General features: G+C 35.8%; 2 protein-coding genes across 4 annotated transcripts in view; one reads left to right on the plus strand and one right to left on the minus strand.

The window, feature by feature from the left end:
• Window positions 1–2,061, minus strand: part of LOC121373192 (interleukin enhancer-binding factor 2-like) — a 58,357-nt gene extending 56,296 nt beyond the window's left edge. Inside the window, exons 1-2 of one of the 3 annotated variants that reach the window (XM_041499650.1) lie at window positions 1,994–2,061; window positions 979–1,008 (exon numbers count right to left, since the gene is read on the minus strand). Coding sequence is in view for 2 of the 3 variants with exons in the window: in XM_041499648.1 (XP_041355582.1) it covers window positions 979–1,008; window positions 1,772–1,776 (35 nt within the window). In the remaining variant the exon portion in view is untranslated. Of the gene's footprint in view, window positions 1–978; window positions 1,009–1,771; window positions 1,884–1,993 lie in introns of those variants that run through there. The other 2 variants (XM_041499648.1, XM_041499649.1) reach the window with 2 other exon arrangements.
• A 39-nt stretch (window positions 2,062–2,100) lies between these two features.
• LOC121373193 (phosphatidylethanolamine N-methyltransferase-like) lies at window positions 2,101–13,514 on the plus strand. Its single transcript, XM_041499651.1, has 7 exons — window positions 2,101–2,242; window positions 4,122–4,217; window positions 5,254–5,369; window positions 7,110–7,255; window positions 9,778–9,889; window positions 10,935–11,009; window positions 13,269–13,514. Exons 1-7 carry the CDS (start codon window positions 2,183–2,185, stop codon window positions 13,324–13,326), a joined length of 663 nt encoding a protein of 220 aa, XP_041355585.1. The 5' UTR covers window positions 2,101–2,182; the 3' UTR covers window positions 13,327–13,514.
• The last annotated feature ends 11,211 nt before the right edge of the window (window positions 13,515–24,725 follow it).

Raw genomic sequence — 24,725 nt, forward strand, 5'->3', positions numbered from 1 at the left:
ATTTTACACCAATTACAGCACCTATCTCAGCTACATTCAATTGCACATTTGAAAAAGCACTTATTTGGTGGCAAATTTGTCACGTGATCAAACAGTCATTCTGACTTTGTTTCCACTAATTATCGTCCGATATTTTGTCCTCAATTGCAGATTTAATTGGTTGTAAATGATGATTTTTACTTTCTGTAATTTCCGGGATTCTGTTTATTCAGCAATTTTTTTTTTAATATTAGAAACTTTTAATTTTGGGGGAGATATCACTGCTTATAAAAACAAATGTCGCTGTCAAAATATAGAACATGTTCTAGAATATTGTCTGCTACCAGATATATAGTTTGTGCCACATTCAATTCAGTTTCATTGCGGGATTTTTTTTAAAGGGTACCATATCAGTGTTTCTGCCAGAAAGAAATTTTTCGGTATGGCGCTATGGAATTGAATGCAACCACAGTCAACTGGGGGTGTGGGGGGGGGGCCTCTTCCACAAAGAAAATGGTTTACATTTTGGGTCAGGGATAAAAAAAAAATATCATACATTAATGATAAGCCAATAAAGGTCGCCACGGGCGACTGCTAATTTTCAACCCTGAAATAGCCCAATGGGTCCACAGACTGGGGCACATAATCGAATGCTAGTACATGTAATTTATGTGCGACTATTAGTGTTAATTAAAAAAAAAAATAATAATAATCTTAGATTCTTAAGGCTGAAACTTAATGGCAGCATGGATAGTAGTAATTGTTGTAGGTCAACAGGCTTTCCGGATGGCAGTTTTTGCCACCAGATAAAACATTATTGCCATTTGTTGACAGGATTACTTCTGTTTTTTATATTTGTTACTAATTTAAAATTACTGTAGGCTTATGCAAAAAGATTTCAAAATTGTCACATGTAACAAATTCTTAAGTAATCTTATCCCAAAACTTTAATTTTAATTTGTCGTGGGTTGGGTATGGAATATAAATAACCTGCAATACCTTTTAGCCAGTCTGCCGGTACCACGATCTCTGAAAAACAGCAACATAAATCTCATTACTACAGATCATATTTAAAATTCTTGTCAGAAAATGTAATTTTGAATAAAAGAAATTGTCTAACCTAACAAAAGTTATTGCTGTTTTGTTATTCATGCTTTAATGCATATATTGAAATTCAAAAAATCCCCAACCAAGTTTTTAATTTTCAGTGGGAAACAAACTCATTTTGATGCTGTGACTTATAAACAAAGGGAAGGAACTTGCAGTTACTGCACGTGTCATGATTATTTTGTATCCATGGAGACCTGTTATGGATAAAATGTTAATATACGTTACCGTACTATTGACCGTTCTGTTTAAAAATACACCAGTCCACAGAAACTGCAAGCTCGTTGAAACTGTGAGTCAAACTATAATTTTTATTGTTCTAACTTCTAGTATTTACATTATTTATTGTTTTACAGAAATGCTTTATTGCTACATATTATTATCAGAAACAAGTCAATAAGAAGTAATAATAATAGTTTATATATATATTATTGAATAACATTTGACTAACAGTGTCAACAAAAAGACCTGCTAAAATTTGGCAAAAACTGTTTTTGTCAATTTTTTGTGAATGGTTTTACTAATTAAGGATTTTGATATTTTCGAGCAATCACAACAAATAAAAATGCTAAATATCCCCATAAATATATTGAATTGCACCTCATTATTGTTAAAAAAAACCCGAGATATGTTAAATAATTATAATTAAAACGCCAAAATACAAATATTTTTAACAAAATAAAACCTCATGCTTTCACAATGTACGGCGTCCGGAAGTTAAGTTTGTACAACCGGAAGTGAAAAATATGAACTTGCGAGCTCGAGTGTAAAACAGGGACCATCAAAAACTAGGACCGATTTAAAAATATATTAATCGATAGAACCACAGAAAATATACTGTAATCACATATACATAAAGTTACGACAAAACATGTACACGATAGCAATAAGTAAACTAAATTACAACCAGACGAAAGCTGTTGTCTAAATCTTTAGCGTTGTAAAAAATAAAGGCAATGGCATTGACCAATCAGAGCAGAATAGACCGGTCTTCAACTATGACCCGGAAATAGGTCAATTGGTCCGCTACAACCAAGTGCAGACGAACTTTTTACACTTTGTTGCTAGCCGAAGTTTCAAATGTATTATCACGTGAATGAAAGATAAAGGTATACACGGGTGCTGTGGAGATCGTATCATTGTGGACTTTAGTAAGGTGTGTACTTTTTGTCCTAATGGAAGAGCTTATGTCAATATCATACTCCTGGTTTGCGTTTAGTCAGAATGTTCGTGGTTGCTATTTGTGACTTGTCTTCAAGTTGATACATTAGTCTGGTTAGATTCAAGTATATATGTACACTAATTATCAATCTGGACAGTAATATTTTAAAGTGGGTTTTTTTAAATTATTCATTGTATATAATTCAACTATTGTACTGAGGTAAGTAGACTAATGCACACCTATACATTGGTGGCACCTAAGTCTGCGCACCTAAGCATTTGTGTTATATTTTAAAGTTAAAATATTTCTTTAAAAATATTTGTTTCACCGCCACAGTACAATGGAACAATAAACGTGTTACAACTAAAGTTATTTTAATTTGAATGTTTTTTAAACTCAAGTAATGAGCAACACACCCCCCCCCCCCCCCCCCCCCCCCCCCCCCCCCCCCCCCCTGCATTTACTGGCCTGCATGACGGCACATAAGTCTGCGCAGCAAACATTTCCTGTTATAGTCTATTTCAGAAACATTTAGATTGTGCACATGAGATAAAATATAAATGGTGTTCCATGCTCCTTAGTTTGGACAACACAAAATGACAATATAAAAAAAGCCAATGTAAAAATATTTGATCATTATTCAACAAAAATTCTGTTATTAACTGTGTAAATGAGCACAAATAGTGTTCGTTAGACATATAGGACAATCAATGATAATGCTTGGATGTTTACGTCAACAGATAAAATAAGACATTCATTTCATATATGGATTCATAAATTACAATATTAGGTATGTATTGAAGCTTCTATGTAAATTTATGTAAGTTGATATGCAAGGTTGATCATTACAACGTTGACAGACACGTGTTGACAGGTGATAGAAAAACACGTTGATCGAGGCTGGCAAAAGTATACTTTTAGTGCATTAATTCAGAGTTTTTTTCAATAAAAGTGTTATCGATCAGTTTTATACATATATTCACAATCAAGATGTGCTGTTTTAACAACGGTTTGTGAATTAAATTAACGTTGTTTGTTTGTTTACAAACATACCCCGACACTTGTTTCAAGACGTAATGTAACATCATTAACGTGTGCAGACTTTTGTGCCGCGCAGACTAAGGTGACATGAGTGTACTAGAGATGGATGTTTGTAATGAATCCATAATTGACAACGACTAAATGGTAATCAGCTACTGTGTCCAAAATACTCTTTTTTCCCTAACCCTGATGCCACGCACAGACCTTCCATTTGATTATTCTGTAGTCAAGTCATTAAAGTTACATGTTGTTAACCAGTAGGCTACCAACACGACATGAACAAACCCAACGCCCCTATGCAAATCAAACTGTATTTTGTTGTGGTGACGTAGAACAAAGCATGTGAACATGCAACTTTATCATCATAGGGGTTGTCAGTGTTCGAGATTAAAATTTTGGGGCAGTATCCCAGTTGGATACTAACATTTCAAAATCTGGTATCCCACCTGAGAATTTAGTATTATATGGTATCCTGGTGGGATACTGGGTTCTTGAAGTCTGGTATCCAAAATTAAATTCTGGTATTCCCGGGATATTGGGATACTGTTAATCTCGAACACTGATTGTATCATACAGTAGGCCTATCACAGCGGGTGAACTCAACTGCTTGTTGCGTCAATGGAATGCTGTTATTAATTTCTTGACCAGGGTCAGATTCAGTGGGGAAGATCCAGTGACCTCATGGCTCAGTGGCAGGTCATTCACTGAAGGCAAGATTGATTCTTTTTGGTAGAAGAAGCCTGCATTATGTGACAGAAGGTTTCCTCTTTTGATGATTGTAAACAAGGGTTAAAAATATGTACTAAAATGTCTCCAGTATTTTTCTTTTCAGATGAGTTTGCCATTTGAACTTCCAGTAGATTATGGAGATGGAAACCTGTGGATCTCCATGGCAACTATTGTATTCAATCCACTGTTTTGGAATGTTGTGAGTATAACAATAAAACATCAGGTAATTTGTTGTACCATCCTCGGTGGTGTCGTAGTTAAGCCATCGAACATAAGGCTGGTAGGTACAGAGTTCACATCCCAGTACCGGCTCCCACCCAGAGAGAGTTTAAACAACTCAATGGATTGGCGTAAGACCACTACACCTCTTCTCTTTCACTAACAACTAACCCCCTGTCCTGGACAGACAGGACCATAATTTGATATAAGCATGAAAAGAAGTTGAAATGAAAAACAAATTTGTTTAGCATTAGATCATATGTACAGTAATGTCAATGCATACCTGTACAAGATTGCTAATAAGACACACACACACACAACAACCCCCACCCCCCCCCCCCCAGTAAAAAAAAAACTAAACAAAAAACCCAACAACAAACATAAATTGGTAAAAGTCATGGATGTACATCTCTTTCTTCCACCCACTCCTATCCTCTCTCTCTCTCTGTCTCTCTCTGTCTGTCTCTCTCTCTCTCTCTCTCTCTCTCTCTCTCTCTCTCTCTCTCTCTCTCTCTCTCTCTCTCTCTCTCTCTCTCACACACACATACACATTGACAATCGGTTAAGATGGATGCATACCACCTAGTTGGTTTCATTCTTTTTCCTTGTAGGGGCAGGATGTATCCCAGTGGTAAAGCACTCGCCTGATGTGCGATCAGTCTGGGATCAATCCCTGTCAGGGGTTGTATTGGGCTATTTCTTGTTCCATCCAGTGCACCACAACTGGTATACCAAAAACCATGGTATGTGCTATCCTGTCTGAGATGGTGCATATAAAAAATCTCTTGCTACTAATGGAAAATGTAGCCGTTTCCTCTAAGACTGTATGTTAACTGTTACCAAAAGATTCATATCCAATTTAGCTGATGATTAATAAATCAATGTGCTCTAGTAGTGTCGTTAAATAAAACAAATTTTTAATTTCTTTGCACATTATAGTGCACAGGATCCATCCTTCTGGCTGTCTTCAACAATCTTATATGTCTTGGTCTCATGTGATGTTGGGCTATTTTCAGGTTGCACGGTGGGAATATCACACACACAAGTTAACTCAGATGGCAGGTTCCGCTAAGCTGGGCTGCATAGTGCTTGGAATAACTATCTTTCTTCTTGGTGTGTTTAGAGACTGGAGGTACACACAGTTATTTTACCTCTATCTGTAATTGTCTTTCTTGGTGTGTGTACAAGAGGTATTATTGAATGATCATAAACCAGCCAATTAATGAGAAATGGGTTCTGTGCATGCACATTGTAATATACGATCGATCTGATGAAATGTTTTATGTTGTTCAGTTTATTATCAAACTTAATTTAACAGTCAGACTTCATCAAAACACTTGGGGCGAGACGTAGCCCAGTGGTAAAACGCTCGCTTGATGCGCATGTCAGTTTGGGATCGATCTCCGATAGTGGGCCCATTGGGCTATTTCTCGCTCCAGCCAGTGCACCACGACTGGTACATCAAAGGCCGTGGTATGTGCTATCCTGTCTGTGGGATGGTACACATAAAAGATCCCTTGCTGCTAATCGAAAAAAAGTAGCTCATGAAGTGGCGACAGCAGATTTCCTCTCTTAGTATCTGTGTGGTCCTTAATCATATGTTTGACGCCATATTTTTAATATTTCACATCTCATATGTCTACTTGTTTTTTTTCCTAAAGTGTGCCATTTTTTGTCTGTAGGTTTTTGTTATATTTAATTCATCAGAAGTATTCACTGACAGATGTTTGCGATCACACACATGCGATTTTTAGTCAGAAGCATAATATTATATGACGGAATCCTAAAATATCTATATTAAATCATGTTTACGTTGCTGGTAGAATTTTTTTCCAAATACAATGCCTGCATATGAAAATTGACTCGTTTATAGGGTAGCGCAGTTTACGGTTTTACACAATATAATAGAAATATTTAATGTCTGTTAGAGGCAATCCCTCTACAACTGAAAGATCTGGCAGAAACCCTGTGTGCATACAGACTAGGGTAAATATACTCACTTATGATATCAGTTTCATTGTATGTGTGGAGAGGTTTACATTAAGAAAACAAAACAGTAATAACAATAAGTTTTTTCAGGACAAGAATCAGTGATTTATCTGCTTAACAGACACATGGTCAACCCACTGTTACAGTTATAGACATAGTTTCATAGCTTCTTTGGGTGGTTATGAATATGCATGCATACTGTGTGATGTCACTTTGTGCATTATAAGATTAAGAAAAATGGCTTTTTCACGAGTGCAAGTTAACGACAGCATTCCATAGTAACATTGACGCAGCAAGCAGTTGAATTAAATCAAGAAATGTGAAGTTTCTGGGGTATGCAAATCATTAGATAATAACTCACTGATTCACTAAGTATTAATTAATATTGACCCACTTGTTATCAATACATGTATTTTATTATAGTGTTTTCCCTAGCTTGTTTTAGCATGGTGCAGCACCATGCGTCAATAGTCTAGCACCATCTTGTCTTAATCAACGCCATGCTGCCCTGAGATTAAACAAGCCTTTTTCACAAATTAATTCTAAAATTGCCTTTATAAAACACCCAAAAATGTATATATTAATTAATAAAATATGCCTTTTATATCTTTTGCCATTCATTTATTAAAGCAAATGCATATATTACTTTAATGTTTATTTTAATTAATTTTTGTGTATTTTTAATGAAAAACAAGTGCCCCCAAAATGGTGAAAATGACCCAAAAGTGTTTGGTTTACCATGCCTTACCTAATTTCTAGGGAAATCACTATGTTATCTATATAAAAACTGGATTTTCTTAACTGATATCTTCGTATACCACACTTGATCATGTAGTCATCTCCTGCATGTCATAGAAAAAGCTAAAAGTGTTTTAGTTTTCAGGTACAAAATGATGCTGGAAACACAGCCACGGTCTATCATGTTACATGAAAACTGGATTCTCTACCTGGGTTATCTCTGTCTCGTATGTGGCACATTACTAACACTGTCTAGTTTCTGGAGGTTAGGATTTTATGGAACATTTCTCGGTAAGCAATACATTGTTATACATCTGCAGCTGCAAAATGTACCTGTAAAAACACAGTTGTTTAATTTTAGGATACTGCAGGCAAGATACCCCATCCGATACCATATCATATACTGTATGCTGTGCATTTGCGCCACTATATAGCCAATTAATGGTATGTACATGTAGATAATTGATTTAAGTTTCATTGAAAAGATAAATAAAATTATTTATTGACAGTCACAGTGGAATGACTGAATGTTCAGATTTATATTCATCATAGTGATGTGTGGTTAACCGTTGAATCAGTTCGGTTTTGGTTATAGAAGAAAAAGCAAAAACAGTAACCATGGAGATAGAAAAAAACCCGTACTTTCGGTTTTCCAAATTTGCCATTTTTAGCCCAGCTCATCCGAAATGAAAAAAACAAAGTCTAGGCGAGTCGATACCAAAATCTACTTCTGTCAATAATCTGCCAAATGACTCATATTTTTGTGTTTTGTGATGTTGATCTTCGAATTCGGTACACGTTTTGAACATCGCGCAATGTTGTTAACATTTGCAAATTCGTCGCCATTTTAACTTGGCGAAAACGAGACAGAGTTTGGAAAACAACATAATGCCTATTATTACCCCAGCAGGCACTCATAATGGGGAAAATAAAAACCATAATTTCTCACTGAGAAATTATTGTGCATTGGTTTAATGTACACTACTATTGGACAATTTGACACCAACAAACCAATCACATTGTCGGTACTAAATATGACATCATCACGATTTGGCAAAGCACACACAATGACATCACATAGTTTAAAACATTTGCGTTTATGTCTTTCTGGTTTCAGTGTTAAACTTGTAATAAAATGGTAGTTTAATGCAATTCATTATTATTTATTTTTTTACAGAATATATAGAACTTTGGGTTTTGAAAATTATCTGTGAATCGTGAATAAAATACAAAGTTAAAGCAATACCCAGAACAGTAAAGTAGTTTACGTTGTTTCTATATACATGGACGTGTAGCCGATGTAGGCTATATCGAAAATAAAGACTTTAAAAAAAAACTCAAATAGCTGGGGTAATAAATAGAATAACAAACTTGGTACCAGTTATTATCAAATTAATGTCCCAAGTGTAATAACTGGGAACTTGTTTATTATCTTCTATGTAATTACCGCATTCACGTGATGTTTTTTTATGCACATGTGTCTTCTGCAAAAGTCATCCATCATGTTTGCTATTTGTTTGAACCCTTCATTTGTGCCCATACTTTATCATTTCCATAACTTAAGGTATTTCCAGTGGGTTTTTTTAATGTTGGCTATTTTTTTTTTTTTTCTAGATAAAAGATACATTTAGTGTTAACACTGTGATCGGAAAATAAATACTTTGACATATCAGAGTGAGAATTAAGATAAATTGTTCAAGTTAATCCGGATTACAAATGAACACAATTACCATGGCTGTTTTTATCATATTATGTGACATTACCCGAGAACTTCCGATATTGACCCATTTCAAACAAATTAGCTATTTGATTCTTACTTACACTTCGGCCAAGGTGTTCCAAGAGAGTTTGTTTTGAACTACGTTTTGGGTTTTGTTTTTTAATAAGTACTTTTTTGTTTTAGTTGTAAAATAAAACCATGCTGACAAATAGTTTATTTTATATGTGGGAAAAAAAAATTCACAAAATTTGAGGGAAAGAATTCTGGCTAGTGATACTGTGCATTTTTATATTTACTAACCTGGCTGACAAGTATTTTTGATTTTTTAAAATAGATCTACAAGCCTGGAACATGATGAATTTCATCGGCAGTTACAGTGGAATGACTAGATATTAAGATACAATGTATATGAAAATAATGTTATATTGACAGTCTGGGTAGAAGGAAGGATTTTAATCACTTTTATTTGATTTGGTTGACATCAAAACTGATTTGACTGTTAGTTCATGCCGTGTTAAAGGGGGAGTAACTCTGACAAGTATTGGATAAAAACAGACTTGCTCTGCATAGAACCAAATGACAGATTGTTTTGTTTTGTTTAACAATACCACTAGAGCACATTGATTTATTAATCATCAGCTATTCGATGTCAAACATTTGGTAATTTTTACACGCAGACAGTCTTAGAGGAAACCCGCTACATTTTTCCATTAGTAGCAAGGGATCTTTTATATGCGTCATCCCACAGACAGGATAGCACATATCATGGCTTTTGATATACCAGTTGTGGTGTGTTGTCTATATGGCTGAGGTTCCCTTTTCAAACCCCTCAAAGTAAAGACTGGGAATGCTTCAAACTTTTGGTGTTATGTTTTTTATAGTCAAATGATATCACATGGTCTCTTCTCTCCTAAGGTAGAAAGTTAAAGTAGTTTTTTTTCCTTTTCTGGTTTAATTGCTGCATAGGACAATATTTGTGTGCTTGGTTATGAAGAACAGTCGATGGTGAGACACTTTTAACTGTTTACTGTATTTAATATATTATCCTAAATTTTAGTTTTGCATACTGTATGTTGTTTATAATTTCTTTCAGGTGATTATTTTGGAATCCTCCAGAAAGAAAAAGTCACTGGATTTCCGTTTAATATTGTTGATAATCCTATGTACATTGGATCCACACTGAATTTCCTTGGCTTCGCGTTGCTGTAAGTTACTAGATTTTCATTTAATATTGTTAATATACAGTTATGTTACATAACACAGAATTTGACATTTTTATACACCCACCCCCACCCTCTTCCCCTAATATATTTTATACCTGTAAGGCAGCTACATGTACCTCTAAAATTGCATAATGTTTGTCAATAACCTATCACCAACCCTGTTGTCCCTGTCATAATATGTACTTTGCTATTAGAATTTATGTTTGTAAATGTTTGTTTAGTTTTAAATTAGTAATAAATACTAGCAAGAAAAATCTTCTGTTAAAGAACAAAATAGCCATGGCTGGATGCATTTAACTTTATAAATAAGAAGGAAAGAAATGTTTTGTTTAACGACGCACTCAACACATTTTATGTACGGTTATATGGCATCAGACATGATTAAGGACCACGCAGATATTGAGAGAGGAAACCTGCTGTCGCCACTTCATGGGCTACTCTTTTCGATTAGCAGCATGGGTTCTTTTATATGCACCATCCCACAGACAGGGTAGTACATACCACAGCCTTTGATATACCAGTCGTGGTGCACTGGCTGGAATGAGAAATAGCCCAATGGGCCCATTGACAGGGATCGATTCCAGACTGATCACGCATCAAGCGAGCGCTTTACCATTGGGCCCCTTATAAATAAGAATGACACAATTATTTTGATAAATTGTCATAGGTAGAGAACATCAAAGTGCTCTCAGACTCAATAGTGGCAAAATGTATACATCTGGTGTATATTATCTGCCAACATTTAACATTTGAAATATGTCTACATACAGCAAAATAACCTTTCAATCATGTTTATTTGCTGCAAATGTCACTTTAAAACCAATTGCCATCGGTGGGTTGTTTCATCCATGACAATTCTTTTAAAAATTGCTATGGGAGACAAATTCTTAAGTTCGAGCCCTGGATTATAATTAAATAAAATATTCTTTTTTTTTCTTTTTTTTTAAGCACAAGGCCAGTACCACCATAATTTACAGTGATATAATTTTAGTTTTCAGTTGAATTTGTTGTTTGGTTTTTATTTCAGAAAAGCTTGTCCATGTGGAATCGTGCACACCATCCTGGTTGGTCTTGTGTACAAAGTAGCACTGCTGTTTGAAGAGTGAGTTCTTTATTATAGTCTTCGTATCAGATCTTGCTTTTTAAGGTGCGCGGGTGCGATTGCGCTCGTACAGCGCACGTAATTTCAATCTGACGAGTGTGAAAAACAGCACACGTTACACTTAACAAACAGCGCACTTAAAATAGATGGGTATATTTATTTATTAAACCAATAAAAATTTAAAACATGGCAGTGGCTTCCATGCATTCATTAAACTGATATTTCTCTGTGTTGAACAAATCAGGAAATACTGGTTTAATAGACAATTTTGTAGACGTACCAGTCAAAGTCCAATTGGATTAGTATATGACAGGAAATTTATCCAGGCATTCTGTGATACCCAAAATAGGCCTCTTCCAAAAGCAAGTGGTACTGAACATTCTCAATGTGATGTGTAAATATTTTTTTACTCAAATAAAGAGTACATTTTTGTTATTTCCAAAACTCTTTTACTTACGTCAAACCAAACTAAAATTATTTACAAAAAAACCCTTAAATGGAGGCTGACAAGGACTAAAAGTTTAATGTGAGATTGAAAAAAGGGACGTTATGCAAAACTATTGTTTTTATAATTTTCAGAGGACTGATATTAGGAATAATCAGGGATGTGAGAGCTATACATAAATGCGCTTTTCCATTTCGTCTAAAAAACAAACAAACATAATGTTCAATACTGTTGACCACACAAGGTTCATTTGCATGTTTTCATATGATGTGTGCCTTATATTATAAGTTATAACCAGTTTAGATTTGTTAGCATTGAATGCAATTTTTGGCAGTTCCAGGGGTTGCAAACAACAATTTTCCTTCAGGGGCCATCAGGGCCCCTGGACCCCGGCCACAGTAAGATTTTTATTTCGAGCTCCTCTCACATCCCTGAATAATAATAAATCTGTTTAGCATTATGGGTAAAAACCACATGGCTATATATTGTTGCCTGTCTTTTCTGATGAATTAATTTAATAATGGTACATTGTATCATTCAAGTACGTGAAAAACATCCCAGTTGTGATTAAATCATGATAATTTTCCCAGTCCCATCAGATATAAGACCCTGGCAAACAAATCTTGGATAAATTACTGTATGGATTTTTTAACATATCGCAGGCTTCTCAGAATCGAAAAATTTGTGTAAACCTTTTTTGTGTTACGTAAAATCAAATGTAGAAAACCCATTTCATTTTTGCATAACCGGTCATGACCATGTAAATAATGTCTATAGATAGTCTTTGTTAACCGCCGTGTTAGTTTTATTTTTGTAAATAATTTCAGTTTGGTTTAATATTGAGTATAAAGAACAAAAGTAAAAGTGATTGGGAAATAACAAAACTGTATAATTTTTGTATGCAATTTTATTTGTATCCGTTCAGAAATAAATAAAACTGTAATGCATACCACAGTAAGAAAATAACATTTGCAGCTTTACTGCTGTCATTTTGTTTTATAGACTGGTGTAGTCTTGCAATATGAGATGACTCTGATTATTTCCTTGTTACATGTACTTCTTCTGTAATCAAATTACAGAGTATGTTTTTGTTATTTCCAAACCTGTAGATAAATTTTTGGAATATTAAAGTTAAAGTTTTGTTTGTTTAATGTACACCACTAGAGCACATTGATTTCTTAATCACCAGCTATAAACACTTGGTAATTCTGATATATAGTCTTAGAGAGAAAACCTGCTACATTTTTCCATTGGTAGCAAGGCATCTTTTATATGCACCATCCCACAAACATGATTGCACATACCATGATCTTTGAAATACCATTGTGGTGTACTGGCTTGGTAGAAAAATAGCAAAATGGGCCCACCGTTGAGGATTGTTCAAGACTGACTCTGTATCAGGCAAACACTTTTCCTCCTTACAATCAGCACCTGCCACTATGTTAAAATCTGTAAATGTAAAATTATGAATATAAATACAGTTTATTCTTTTTAGTTGTGGTTAATTTTTTGCCCAATGTGGATATTGTCCGAGGTAAATTGCAATACCAGTATGTATCATGCATCAGGCTGGGAGAGTTTTGGGGAGTCATAAATAGACAGATGACGCATCAAACGAGCGCTTTACCACTGGGCTACATGACTTTTTGGAATATATTAATAAAGTTCTGGTGATCCTGAAGTTTGCAACTTTTAATTTAAGAACGTATCGTTAGTTTGAATTTACATAACCCGTACTTGAGTAAAACAGTTTGCATGAAATAGTGTGCCCTATATTTGACTTTCTTTATTTTATTTATTTTTTCTTCTTTCAGGCCATATACAGCCTTCATATATGACAAGAAGACAACAGAGAAAGCAAAGAAGCTTTAATCCTAAATCTATTTAGATCCCAAGAACTCTATGATAATATATAACTTAACCAAGATTTAAGGATCAAAGTGCAGTGTTCGAGATTAACGGTATCCCCGATATTCCCGGGGATACCAGAATTTAATTTTGGATACCAGACTTCAATAACCCAGTATCCCACCGGGATACCATATAATGTTGTTTTTTGTTTTTTAATCCTGCATTTTTATTTTTCACTGGAACAATGAAAGTCATCATTTACTGGTTAAGTTAAGTAACAGTGTCGTCCAAGTTTGTTATGATGTTATTTATGAATTTCATTTAAGTGGGATACTAAATTCTCAGGTGGGATACCACATTTTAAAATGTTAGTATCCAACTGGGATACTGCCCCAAATTTTTAATCTCGAACACTGAAGTGTGTGTTTTGACATATTGTCATAGCAACACCATTTAGTTTAATGGCAGGATCAAAGTTTGTACTTGGAGTCTCTTGATGGATTTTGCATCCAGGAATCATTGGGATAAGATTACCGTAGTACTAATGCAGGCATTGAAATACAAATAGTAGACTGCCTAGTAACATATAGAGGTTACCATAAATTACGGGTCTGGGGTCTACTTCACTAAACATTCGCAACTTTGCGATCTCGCAGTGCAATGCTAAAAGACCTGCAAAGAGGATGCTTTGTTGTCTAGCAGAGTCTAAGAGACCTTGTGAATTGGGCCCCAGGGGTCTACTTCACTAAACTCTCGCAACTTTGTGATCTCGCAGTGCAATGCTAAAAGACTTGCAACGAGGATGCTTTGTTGTCTAGCAGAGCCTAAGAGACCTTGTGAATTAGGCCCCAGGGGTCTACTTCACTAAACTCTCGCAACTTTGCGATCTCACAGTGCAATGCTAAAAGACCTGCAAAGAGGATGATTTGTTGCCTAGCAGAGCCTAAGAGGCCTTTGTGAATTAGGCCCCAGGGACCCGTTTATCATATTTATCATAAGCTCCAGGACCTAATTCACTAAACTCTCGCAACTTTGTGATCTCGCAGTGCAATGCTAAAAGACCTGCAAAGAGGATGATTTGTTGCCTAGCAGAGCCTAAGAGGCCTTTGTGAATTAGGCCCCAGGGACCCGTTTATCATATTTATCATAAGCTCCAGGACCTAATTCACTAAACTCTCGCAACTTTGCGATCTCGCAGTGCAATGCTAAAAGACCTGCAAAGAGGATGATTTGTTGTCTAGCAGAGCCTAAGAGACTTTTGTGAATTAGGCCCCAGTTAAAGGACACATTTATCAAGTTTACAGGCCCATTATCCTACCTGTACAAACACACTGATACTTTGCTATTCATTCTTGTCGCTGTTCTCACTGTAATACTTTTGTATAATTTATATATAAGGAACACACAGTTGATCTAAGTTTAGGTGATGGTGGTCTTCTTCAAAAACATTTGTGCAGAACAAATTAAGTATTGTTGTAACCTCTTGGTAACCTGAACGGCTGTTCTCAACTTTCTCGACATGTAACCTCCTGGTAACCTGAACGGCTGTTCTCGACTTTCTTGACATGTGGTAACCTCCTGGTAACCTGAACAACCAAAATACAATTTTTATATATATTTTTGTGTGCAGTTTAGAAAACAATCGGCCGAGAAATAAATAACTTATAGTAAATTTCATATTACGAAAAGAAGTGTTCCCTGTGGGAAGGACTATATAGCCTAATATAATTATTATACTGTAAAAAAACCCATGTTTTAGCCTCAGTGGGGGAGAGGGGTCATCTTAACCCCTTGAAAGCACGAACATCCCTCGTCCTACACCACTGATGAATTTACAGTGGCATTAACTAGGTTATGATTACCTGATAATGAACTTACAAGTTACTTCAAAAATTATCTAACGAGTGAAAGTCGTGCATTTATAGGACAGGATGTAGACCAGTGGTAATGCATTTGCTTGATGCACGGTTGGTCTAGGATCGATCCCTGTTGATGAACCCATTGGGCTATTTCTCATTCCAGCCAGTGCTTCACAACTGGTGTAATAAAGGCTGTGGTATGTAAATAAAATGTGTTGAGTTTGTCGTTAAATAAAACATTTCCTTTGAAACGAGTTGTAAGATAAATGTATCTATCAAACACACATTTTATCTTTTCCAACTACGACTCATTTATGATACATTCCCACTAGCACAATAACTATACATCACATAGTGATGTTTCATTAGTGATCATTTCATTGATCTGTGTGTTTTTCAATGGTGTCGGGTCATCTTCGTGGAGCTGTCGATCAAATACATGTCTAAATCGATCTTGCTGCAGTCCTTCCACATTTGAAAATATCAGGAGAAAATAAATCACTCACCTCATAAGCTTCAGGCCACTGATTTGAGTTATATAGAAAAAAAATCTTTATTAAAGGGACATTCCTGAGTTTGCTGCAATTTTTAAAATGTTATCGACTAACAGAGACTTTTTAACTTGTAATTACATAACAAATATATTTTTCTGCAAAACATATTAGTGGCTGTATATTAAACGTGTTTTTGGTCGTTCTAATACTTGTATTAGGTTAAACTTCATTTTATTTCCTAAAATATAGTTTTTTCGTATGTACGAAATTATTTGAAGACAAAATCCAGTTTGGGCTTCTTACAAATATTAAGATGACCAGAAACACATTGAATATGCAGGAACTGATATTCTAAACAAGAAAATATATTTAATATGTAAGTTTAATCGTAGAAATATTTTACTAGTCGGAAACATCTTACAATGCAGCAAAGTCAGGAATGTTCCTTTAAAGCTTGCACATATTGACAAAAAGAAGTTTTGAATGGCGCACATTGAACAATCACTGAATCAGTATAACAATATTCAAAAACACGGGGTTGACTGGGGATAAAGCACGATTCTTTTGATTCAACCCGTGGGAGGTACGTTGTTACCATATGTTTTAAGTGCATGATAAAAACTGCTTCTCACATGAAATTAAGGTTGACTTGGACGCACAGGCACGACCACGCACCTCGGATGTGAAGGACTATTGATGTGTGGTTACCAGAAATGTCACACAGTGCAGGCGCATATGCAGGAATTTTAGCAAGAGGATGTCCAGACGATGGCGATCAAATTTTATAGGGGGTTGAGAAAATATATCCAGGGGGGGTTGGGAGAATTTGCTTGAGCAGGGAGGGGTTTCTACCTCTGAAACCCATCCCCATGCACACATGCCTGCAGTGTTCTCTATAAAGGGTATGGAAGAAATGTATGAAGCAATAGCATATCTATTCATCCTCAAAATTGACAAATTTATCATACTATTGTTGGCAAATGTTTTTAGTTTAGTTTTTTTTAATTATTGATATCATTTGTGTTTACAATAATATGTTATTATATTTGGAACATTTCCCTATGTATCAGCTGTTGTATTACAAAGTTAAAGGTACTTTGCTCACTGAATAATTTTAGCTATTTTTCTGTAAAATACTTCCATTTCCTTCCTTGAAATATTCTGTGCACATCTGAATTCACGTTTAAACATCCCTTTGTTTGTTACATCCACAGAATTATTTGAGCAATTTTTCGTTAAATATTTCAATTCCTTGTTAAAAATATTATTCTTTGCACTTCCATGTTCAGTCAAACATCCCTTTGTTTATAAAAGCTGTAGATACGTTTTTTGAATCTGTACTGGGCTGGACCACGTTCCACGAAACGATCTTAGCCCTAAGATCACCTTAACTACATAACTACCTTATGCCGTTACGGTGATCTTAGCGCTAAGATCGATTTGTGGAACGGGGCCCTGCACTATAAAATGGCATCCTACAGGCTGAGTTGGAACCATATATTGTGGTAAAGATCAACTTTCTGTAGATAGAGCACCTGACAGTGAGCCATTGATGCACATCTTCACAATTCTAGCATGCATCTCTTTTGGAATCCATTTTGTGTAGAGATACAGTTTTGAATATGCTAATGGAAGTTTCATAATCGCCATGTATGTTACAGCTTCTAGCTATTACACACTAGTAACATTTTATATTGATTTGTTGTATTACTGATAAATATCTTTTGGAACCCGTTTTGTGTAGAGATACAGTTTTGAATATGCTAATGGCAGTTTCATAATCGTCAGGTATGTTACAGCTTCTATTACACACTTATATTTTATATTGGTTTGTTGAATTACTGATGAATTCGGGTGAAGTATGTATCTACCTTTAATACCTCTGTCATTTTAGTTCCATACTTTATTATGTAAATATAATTTAGTTAATATGCATCAAACAAGATCTTCAGATCAGCAGTATAACAGCATTTTAATAGAAGTTAAAATAAATTATTTTTTTAACATTATATTTCTTCTGGTGTTTTATCATTTTGACTTCAATGAGCTTTTAAAGAGACGATTCTAAAGTCCAGACTCAATCTCTAATGACGTCACACACATACAGTTTGTATGGCGTTGCCATGACGTTCACATCTCAGACTCTATTAGAGTATTGAGTCTAGGGCCGATTTTATATGTCTGGGTTATCGGTGGGCTTTGGAAACATATGGATTAAACCTAGGTTAAACCCTGGGTCATGTTTACTGTGCATTTCACGTCTGGTTTTCAATAATCCTAGTTTAACACTGGGTTACAATTGTATTGTTTTTTTAAACCTGCCCTTGAGGTGGTTTTTCGCTGGGTTTGCTCAAAGTAACTTTCTTCATAGTAGTATAGACTCTGGGGGGTAGTTCACGTACATTTCTCTTTTAGAGAGTTAACTTAAATTTTCTTGTTCTATATGCCATGGCCTTCAGAAAAAGTTTGGGTAAGACTTCCAGGTTAAGTACGTTTTCTCAGCAAAGCACATTTATGAATTTTGGTTGGCCGCCAAAAGGCTAAAATGATGATATTGGAGTTTTGTGCAATAAATAATTATTTGACTCCCATAGATTATTCATTTTGATTTATTTCAATTGTTTGTGTGTTACTAACTATATTTTAGCATTATTCATTGCCATAAACTTGGGTTGGGGGTACAAAATTACCTTATTTTACATATTTTTTACTCGGAAATCGCTTTCAATTTGAAAGTAGCTCAAAGTCTAATGGCTTCTCAGTCAACCAATACTGTAAGCAAAGTTCCACAAATTGGCCAAAAGTTTCTTCATTAAGTGCTCAGAGCAATACAGTTTTCAATTTAGTACCTCGGATTACTGGATGATACCCATGGGGCCCACTGTATCCTACCCCCTAAAATAAACACTTTTAGGGCATTTCGTCAGATGACCATATCTTCTAAAGTAGGTGTCGCAAAAGGTTAATCTTTGTGTTTATAAATATGTTTTTAAACCCAAATACTTGATTGGTACCATTACTGTGATTTTTTGGAGTTGACCTAATTGGCATAACTCCAAGATGGCGTCCAAAATGGCCGCAGAATACTGAATGAGACATAACTTTGCATATAGAACATTCCAAGTGACGCTTAAAAAAAAGAGAGTCAAATACACAAATTCTGCATCCCTCCTCCTCCCTACCATATCCCAGATAATAATTTAAAAACACCATCTAATCAAAAAGTCCACATTAATAAAGAATGAAGTTCAATCATTAAAAACATCAGGCCTATACATTGTATATTGTACAAATGGACCTTTCATGAATTATCATTATTTATCATTGATAACTGTCCTAAATACTACTATTTAAAGATTACTTCATTGTTAGTGCAAAAGTTAGTGCAAAAGTTTCAAACATACCAAAATACTGAAGAACTCAAGGTAATCTTATCAGACAATTACATTTTTTACAGGAATTGAGTGATGTTTTCTTACACGGACAGAATTTGCAACATTTGACCTCAGTCATCCTTCAAGGGCAAATTGACCTGATACACTTATGGCATGAGCATATGACTGACCAAATAACCTCGAGGGTTTTCTACGATGTTGCAGGCATTAGTTGACCTTGGTCGTGCTCATAGCCACAATCTTGTGGTTTCAGTGATCCAACAGTTTCAGGGTCGAGATGGCTCTGTAAGGATATCAGGCAGGATACTGTGGCTGGTCGAAGGCAGGTTGTCGAGAGAGCTGCCTTTACTGAAATCGAAAATCGCTACATGGAGGTCACAGACATTTGTGGTATCTCAGCACCTTCACCAAATAATACTCAGCATTGCGAATCATAACTGTAGAGAGGGTTGAATAGCTCCCAAAGGTTTTGATATACTTATCCAGTTCTGCTTTCAAAGCTGCCTTCTTCGTACCAACTTTGCTGGTGATGTCACACCCTGTAAGGCTGTACAAAGTTGGGAATATTGTACAGTGCTGATGACCCAGGATGTCGAACAGAGTAGGAAGGGACACACACCTACCGAGTGGAATCTCCCACTCCAGTTCGTACCCACAGCTCCTTACATTTATGTTGCAGCAAAACGGGGATGTGGAAGAGCAGGGCGACAAATACATCTATATCAATGGAGATTAAGACACATACTTTGTGTCCTGCCTCAAGAGAATCCAAGACATGAAAACGTATACGAAGATCAGCTTCTTCAAATGATGATAGAAGGTTGGCCAGATCTTTTTCTTTGCCTTTGTAAACCATAACACACTGCCTGCTCTCATCTTTTAAAGTGGCCTATTGCCGAGATTCAGAAGTATTTCCACGAAAATTACGATAAATTAGTTTCTCCAGAAGACGCTTCTTGTTTTTTGAAGACCAGAACATTTCCTTCTGTTTTGGTAGAGGTGGGCTGGTCATCATATCGTCACTGAACAGGAGAGGAGATGGTGTGACATATTTCAAAAGGTCCTTTGTTGTGAGGCCACGATCACGGGCGATTTCAATCATTTTCTCCACAATAGTCACCTCCTTCGCTATCTTCGTGATTGTTTGCTGTGGCTTGTTGCTGCTGGTTTTCATTATTTTGAGATTCAACAACGGGATGATGACCAGCCCAGAGAAAAGCCAGCTACTCAAAGAGTTATGCTACAGTCGCATATTCACCGGTCTCCGTACAAATGTTTCTACCTACGGCGGATTTCTATGATTTCGGTATCACAGGGGTCTGCGGCATCCATGTGTAGCAGTCACATATTCAGCGGGGCCCGCGTGTTGCCTTTTGATGTTTTCTCGACTTCAATCGCGAGGCGCCTGTGTTTAACTACAAGGGTACCGCAGGATAATTCTACGGACGCCGCACTGCAGTCGGACAGGAGCCGTGAGATACCCGTACGATTTTTACACATCGTACGGAGCTCGAGAGGGACTCGCACGGACATCGTAAGATACTCGTACGATGATCTTGGAAATTGTATGGGTGCCGTACGATTTGAAGGTCCGAAATTCAGTGCCAAAATCGTACGGCGTCCGTACGAATGTTGCAGGGGCCATACTGGGCCCGTGCTATGCTGTATACGTGTCTACAGGTTTACGGCCAATAAAAGTTTCTACAACACATCAGAAACTTTTAACTCTGCGCTAAGAGCTTCCGATGCGTCCTACGGCAATGCTGAGCATTATTTGGTGAAGGTGCTGATATACCACAAATGTTATATCACAAGTTTCTGTGACCTCCATGTAGGTTTTAGATTTCAGTAAAGGCGGCTCTCTCGACAACCTGCCCCCGACCAGTCATGGTATTCTGCCTCATATCCAGCGTGCGTTCTATAATGTCCATACCACCATGCATGCCTTGCAGAGCCATCTCGACCCTGAAACTGTTGAATCACTGAAACCGCAATAGTGTGGCTATGAGCACGACCAAGGTGAACTAATGCCTGCAACATCGTAGAAAATCCTTGAGGTTAATTGGTCAATCATATGCTCATGTCATAAGTGTATCAGTTCAGAGGTCAAATGTTTCAAATTCTGTCGGTGTAAGAAAACATCACTCACAGCGCTAGCTCTGGCACTCGCCAAATTCGCCAAATGCGAATTTTATTTTAATTTGGCGAAATAATTTCATGTAATAAATGATTTAAAAAAAATAATAACTGTTGATTTCTGCAATTTTTGAATTTTAATAAACAATTTGGCGAAATATTTTGCTCACCCAGAGGATAGCCCTGACTCAGTTCATGTAAAAAATGTAATTGTCTGATAAGATTAGCTTGAGTTCTGCAGTATTTTGGTATGTTTGAAACTTTTGCACTAATAATGTAATAATTTCACTTGAAATGTTCTTCTGTATGCGAAGTTATGTCTAATTCAGTATTCCGCGGCCATTTTAGACGCCATCTTGGAATTATGCTAATTAGGTCAACTCCAAAAAATCACAGTAATGATACCAGTCAATGTTTTAATTTTTTTTTTTTTTTGGGGGGGGGGGGGTCAAAACATATTTATAGACACAAATATTAACTTCTTATGACACTTACTTTAGGAGATATGGTCATTTGACGAAATGCCCTAAAAGTGTTTATTTTACGGGGTAGGGATACAAGGTTCGACCCCCCCCCCCCCTCCCCTTTGAGACAAGATGCCCTTTTGTCTTCTTCTTCTTTTTTTTTAGCACGACTGTATATAAATAATAAGACATGAGTGGCTGTTAGATACCATTTATCTTACAGCAAGTTGTTTTAAAATGAATCGAGCGAATCGAGCGAAAGCGAGTTGGGTACGTTTTTAATCAGCAAGTTGTAAGATAAATGATGTCTAATGGACACAAATGCATTATTTTATTTCTCACATATCCTCAAAAATCAGGTTTTAAGCAAATTTTAAATGTTTTTAGACTAAAAGTTATTTACAGCCCTTCCGCTTGTAGCAAAGTTACACGTATCAGACAAATGATTGCCAGGTTAACTATACATCACAGTGTAATCGATTTCGACTGTGCTGTTTTTCCATTGGATGAATGGTATTGGTGACCTGGACATCACCAAGGAGCAGTCAGTCATATGTCTTGAAATTGTTAACACATAACACACGTACGTGTTAACAAGTATGTGTTATCAAAAATAACGAATGATGTTCTCACCAACGAGTGTGTTAGAAAATTAAATCCACCCCTTCACACAACAATTATTTACCATGTTCGTGGCGTCGAACAACAAAGCGCCTGAGATATATAGATGATAAACAAAAAGATACCAGTATTTTCAACAACAAACAATTCATGAGTGAAATAATTTTTATTTTCATGAACTTAAGCGACGGACATAAATTTGATCATAACTGGCATCTCATTTATTATTATATTTATTACCCAGCTATTTTTTCTTTAAACGCCTTTATTTTAGACGCAAAGGCATGTACATGTATAGAAACGATATAAACCACTTTACACACTGTTCTGAGTATTGCTATTGCTTTGTATTTTAATCACACTCACAGATAATTTTCAAAAGCAAAAGTTATTTTTATTCTGCTAAAAATATATATATATAATGAACTGCATTAAAATGACATTTTATTATAAATTTAACACTAAACCAGAGTCATGAACGCAAATTCTTTAAACGCCCATCACCGACTACAGTCTTATTATGACATGCTTTCGTGTATGTCTCATCTTAATAAAGGGGGAAAAAAGATAGGCCTACAGGTTTGAAAATTTAACAAAACGTTTTCTCGTTACCCTCAGGCGTACGGGTCCCTTTTTGGTTTTGGAGTGGGGGGTGGGGGAGGCTGGTTTTTGCCCCAATTAAAGGGAAATGCCCAATTCTGGGTAACAACGTTTAATTATCTGTGCATTATTACCAACAGCTATGTAGGGTGCTGTACGCATTTTACATGGATTATAACTAATATTGTGAATAGAATAATGGAAATACACAGTGAAAAGTTTTCAGGCCAAATATCTGAATCATCTGTGGGGGAGGGGGAGGAGATCGCTGACCCCCCACCTCGTACGCGAATGCTAATAATATACCGGCAACGAGTTTCAACTACAAAGTGATGAAGTGTAAGCTTTAGCCTCTATTAGAAACATACTTATCTGCCCTTTATTTTCATCGTGCTAAGCGGTCCCAATTAGCCACTAAATTATTTTCGCCGCGTTACGCTCCAGTCGCTTGCAACAAAGGTCCTTTCTTACTACTGAATTGTGGAGTAGTTGTCGACTTGTTCTTTTATTTTTTGACGTTAATAAAGTTTTCTATTACTATTATTGTACGTCAGATTGTGTGCAATCTCCTTTTACAGAAAAGAAAATGTACAATATGTTTTGTGCTCAACAAAAATACTTACGAACACGTTAAAACGGCACCTTAATAAAGTTTTGATATTTGCAAGTAATATGCATGTGTTTCCGCTAGCTGCATTTTTAACTACGACCTATGCAGTAGTTAATAATGAAACTAACGATACAGAAATTCACTTCCTCGCCTAACGATAAGGTTTCTACTGTCTGACTCGCAAACAAATCGCAACAGCGAGTCCAGTGTCATTGTCAGACGAAAATAGTGTAACGGACACAATTTCATGTGTAATTTAATAGATCGACTATCTACCTGCGGAGTGGGGCTACGAATGTATTTTTAATTCTAATAACAGCCAATCTCGTGGCGTTGCTATATTAATAAATAACAATTTTGAATATAAAATACATAAAGTAGTTAGAGGAGACGGCGGAAATTTACTTTTTGTGGATATAACTATTTACAATATACGTATAACATTAGTAAACCTATATGGACCAAATTCAGACACCCTAACTTTTACAAGCAAGTTCTACAAGAAGTAAAAGCTCTTAAAAATAAATATTATATTTTTGGTGGAGATTGGAATCTTGTTCTAAACACACAGATTGATACACATAACTACATAAATGTAAACAATCCAAAAGCTCGCAATGAAGTGTTAGATATAATAGGTGAATTAGATCTCGTGGACATCTGGAGAGATCATAATCCCGAACTACGTAATTACACATGGAGGAAGAATAACCCAATAAAATAAGCTCGATTAGATTTTTTTCTAATATCAGAAATGTTGTATTCTTATGTCATTAACTCCAATATACATTGTGGATATAAAACTGATCATTCTATTATAAGTCTAAATCTCGAATTCAGTGAAAACGAAAGGCACAACACCTATTGGAAATTTAATAATTCACTCTTAAAAAATAAATCTTATATATCGATAATAAAAAAAGTTATTTCTGATGTTAAGAGACAATATGCCGTGTCTGTCTATAACGTGGATACTGTTGATGATATACCCCTATCTGAAATAAATTTTACAATTAATGATCAATTATTCCTAGAAGTATTACTTATGGAAATTAGAGGAAAGACAATTTCATACTCATCGTATTTGAAAAAAGAAAACTGTAAACTAGAAAAACAGCTGATTGAAGAAATAGAGATATTACAAAATAGCGAACAATTAGATTTTGAAATTATACAGACAAAAAGAAAAGACTTAGAAAGCCTGCGTGAAAAGAAACTGGAGGGTGTCTACATCAGATCTA

This window comes from Gigantopelta aegis, chromosome 5 (assembly GCF_016097555.1).
Source record: "Gigantopelta aegis isolate Gae_Host chromosome 5, Gae_host_genome, whole genome shotgun sequence".
Taxonomy (NCBI): Eukaryota; Metazoa; Mollusca; class Gastropoda; order Neomphalida; family Peltospiridae; genus Gigantopelta; species Gigantopelta aegis.

Coding starts and splice junctions, on each gene's coding strand:
- LOC121373193 (XM_041499651.1), top strand. CDS start 2,183: ATGAAAGATAAAGGTATACACGGGTGCTGTGGAGATCGTATCATTGTG. Junction 4,218..5,253: donor ATCCACTGTTTTGGAATGTT/GTGAGTATAACA, acceptor GGCTATTTTCAG/GTTGCACGGTGGGAATATCA. Junction 11,010..13,268: donor GTAGCACTGCTGTTTGAAGA/GTGAGTTCTTTA, acceptor TTCTTCTTTCAG/GCCATATACAGCCTTCATAT.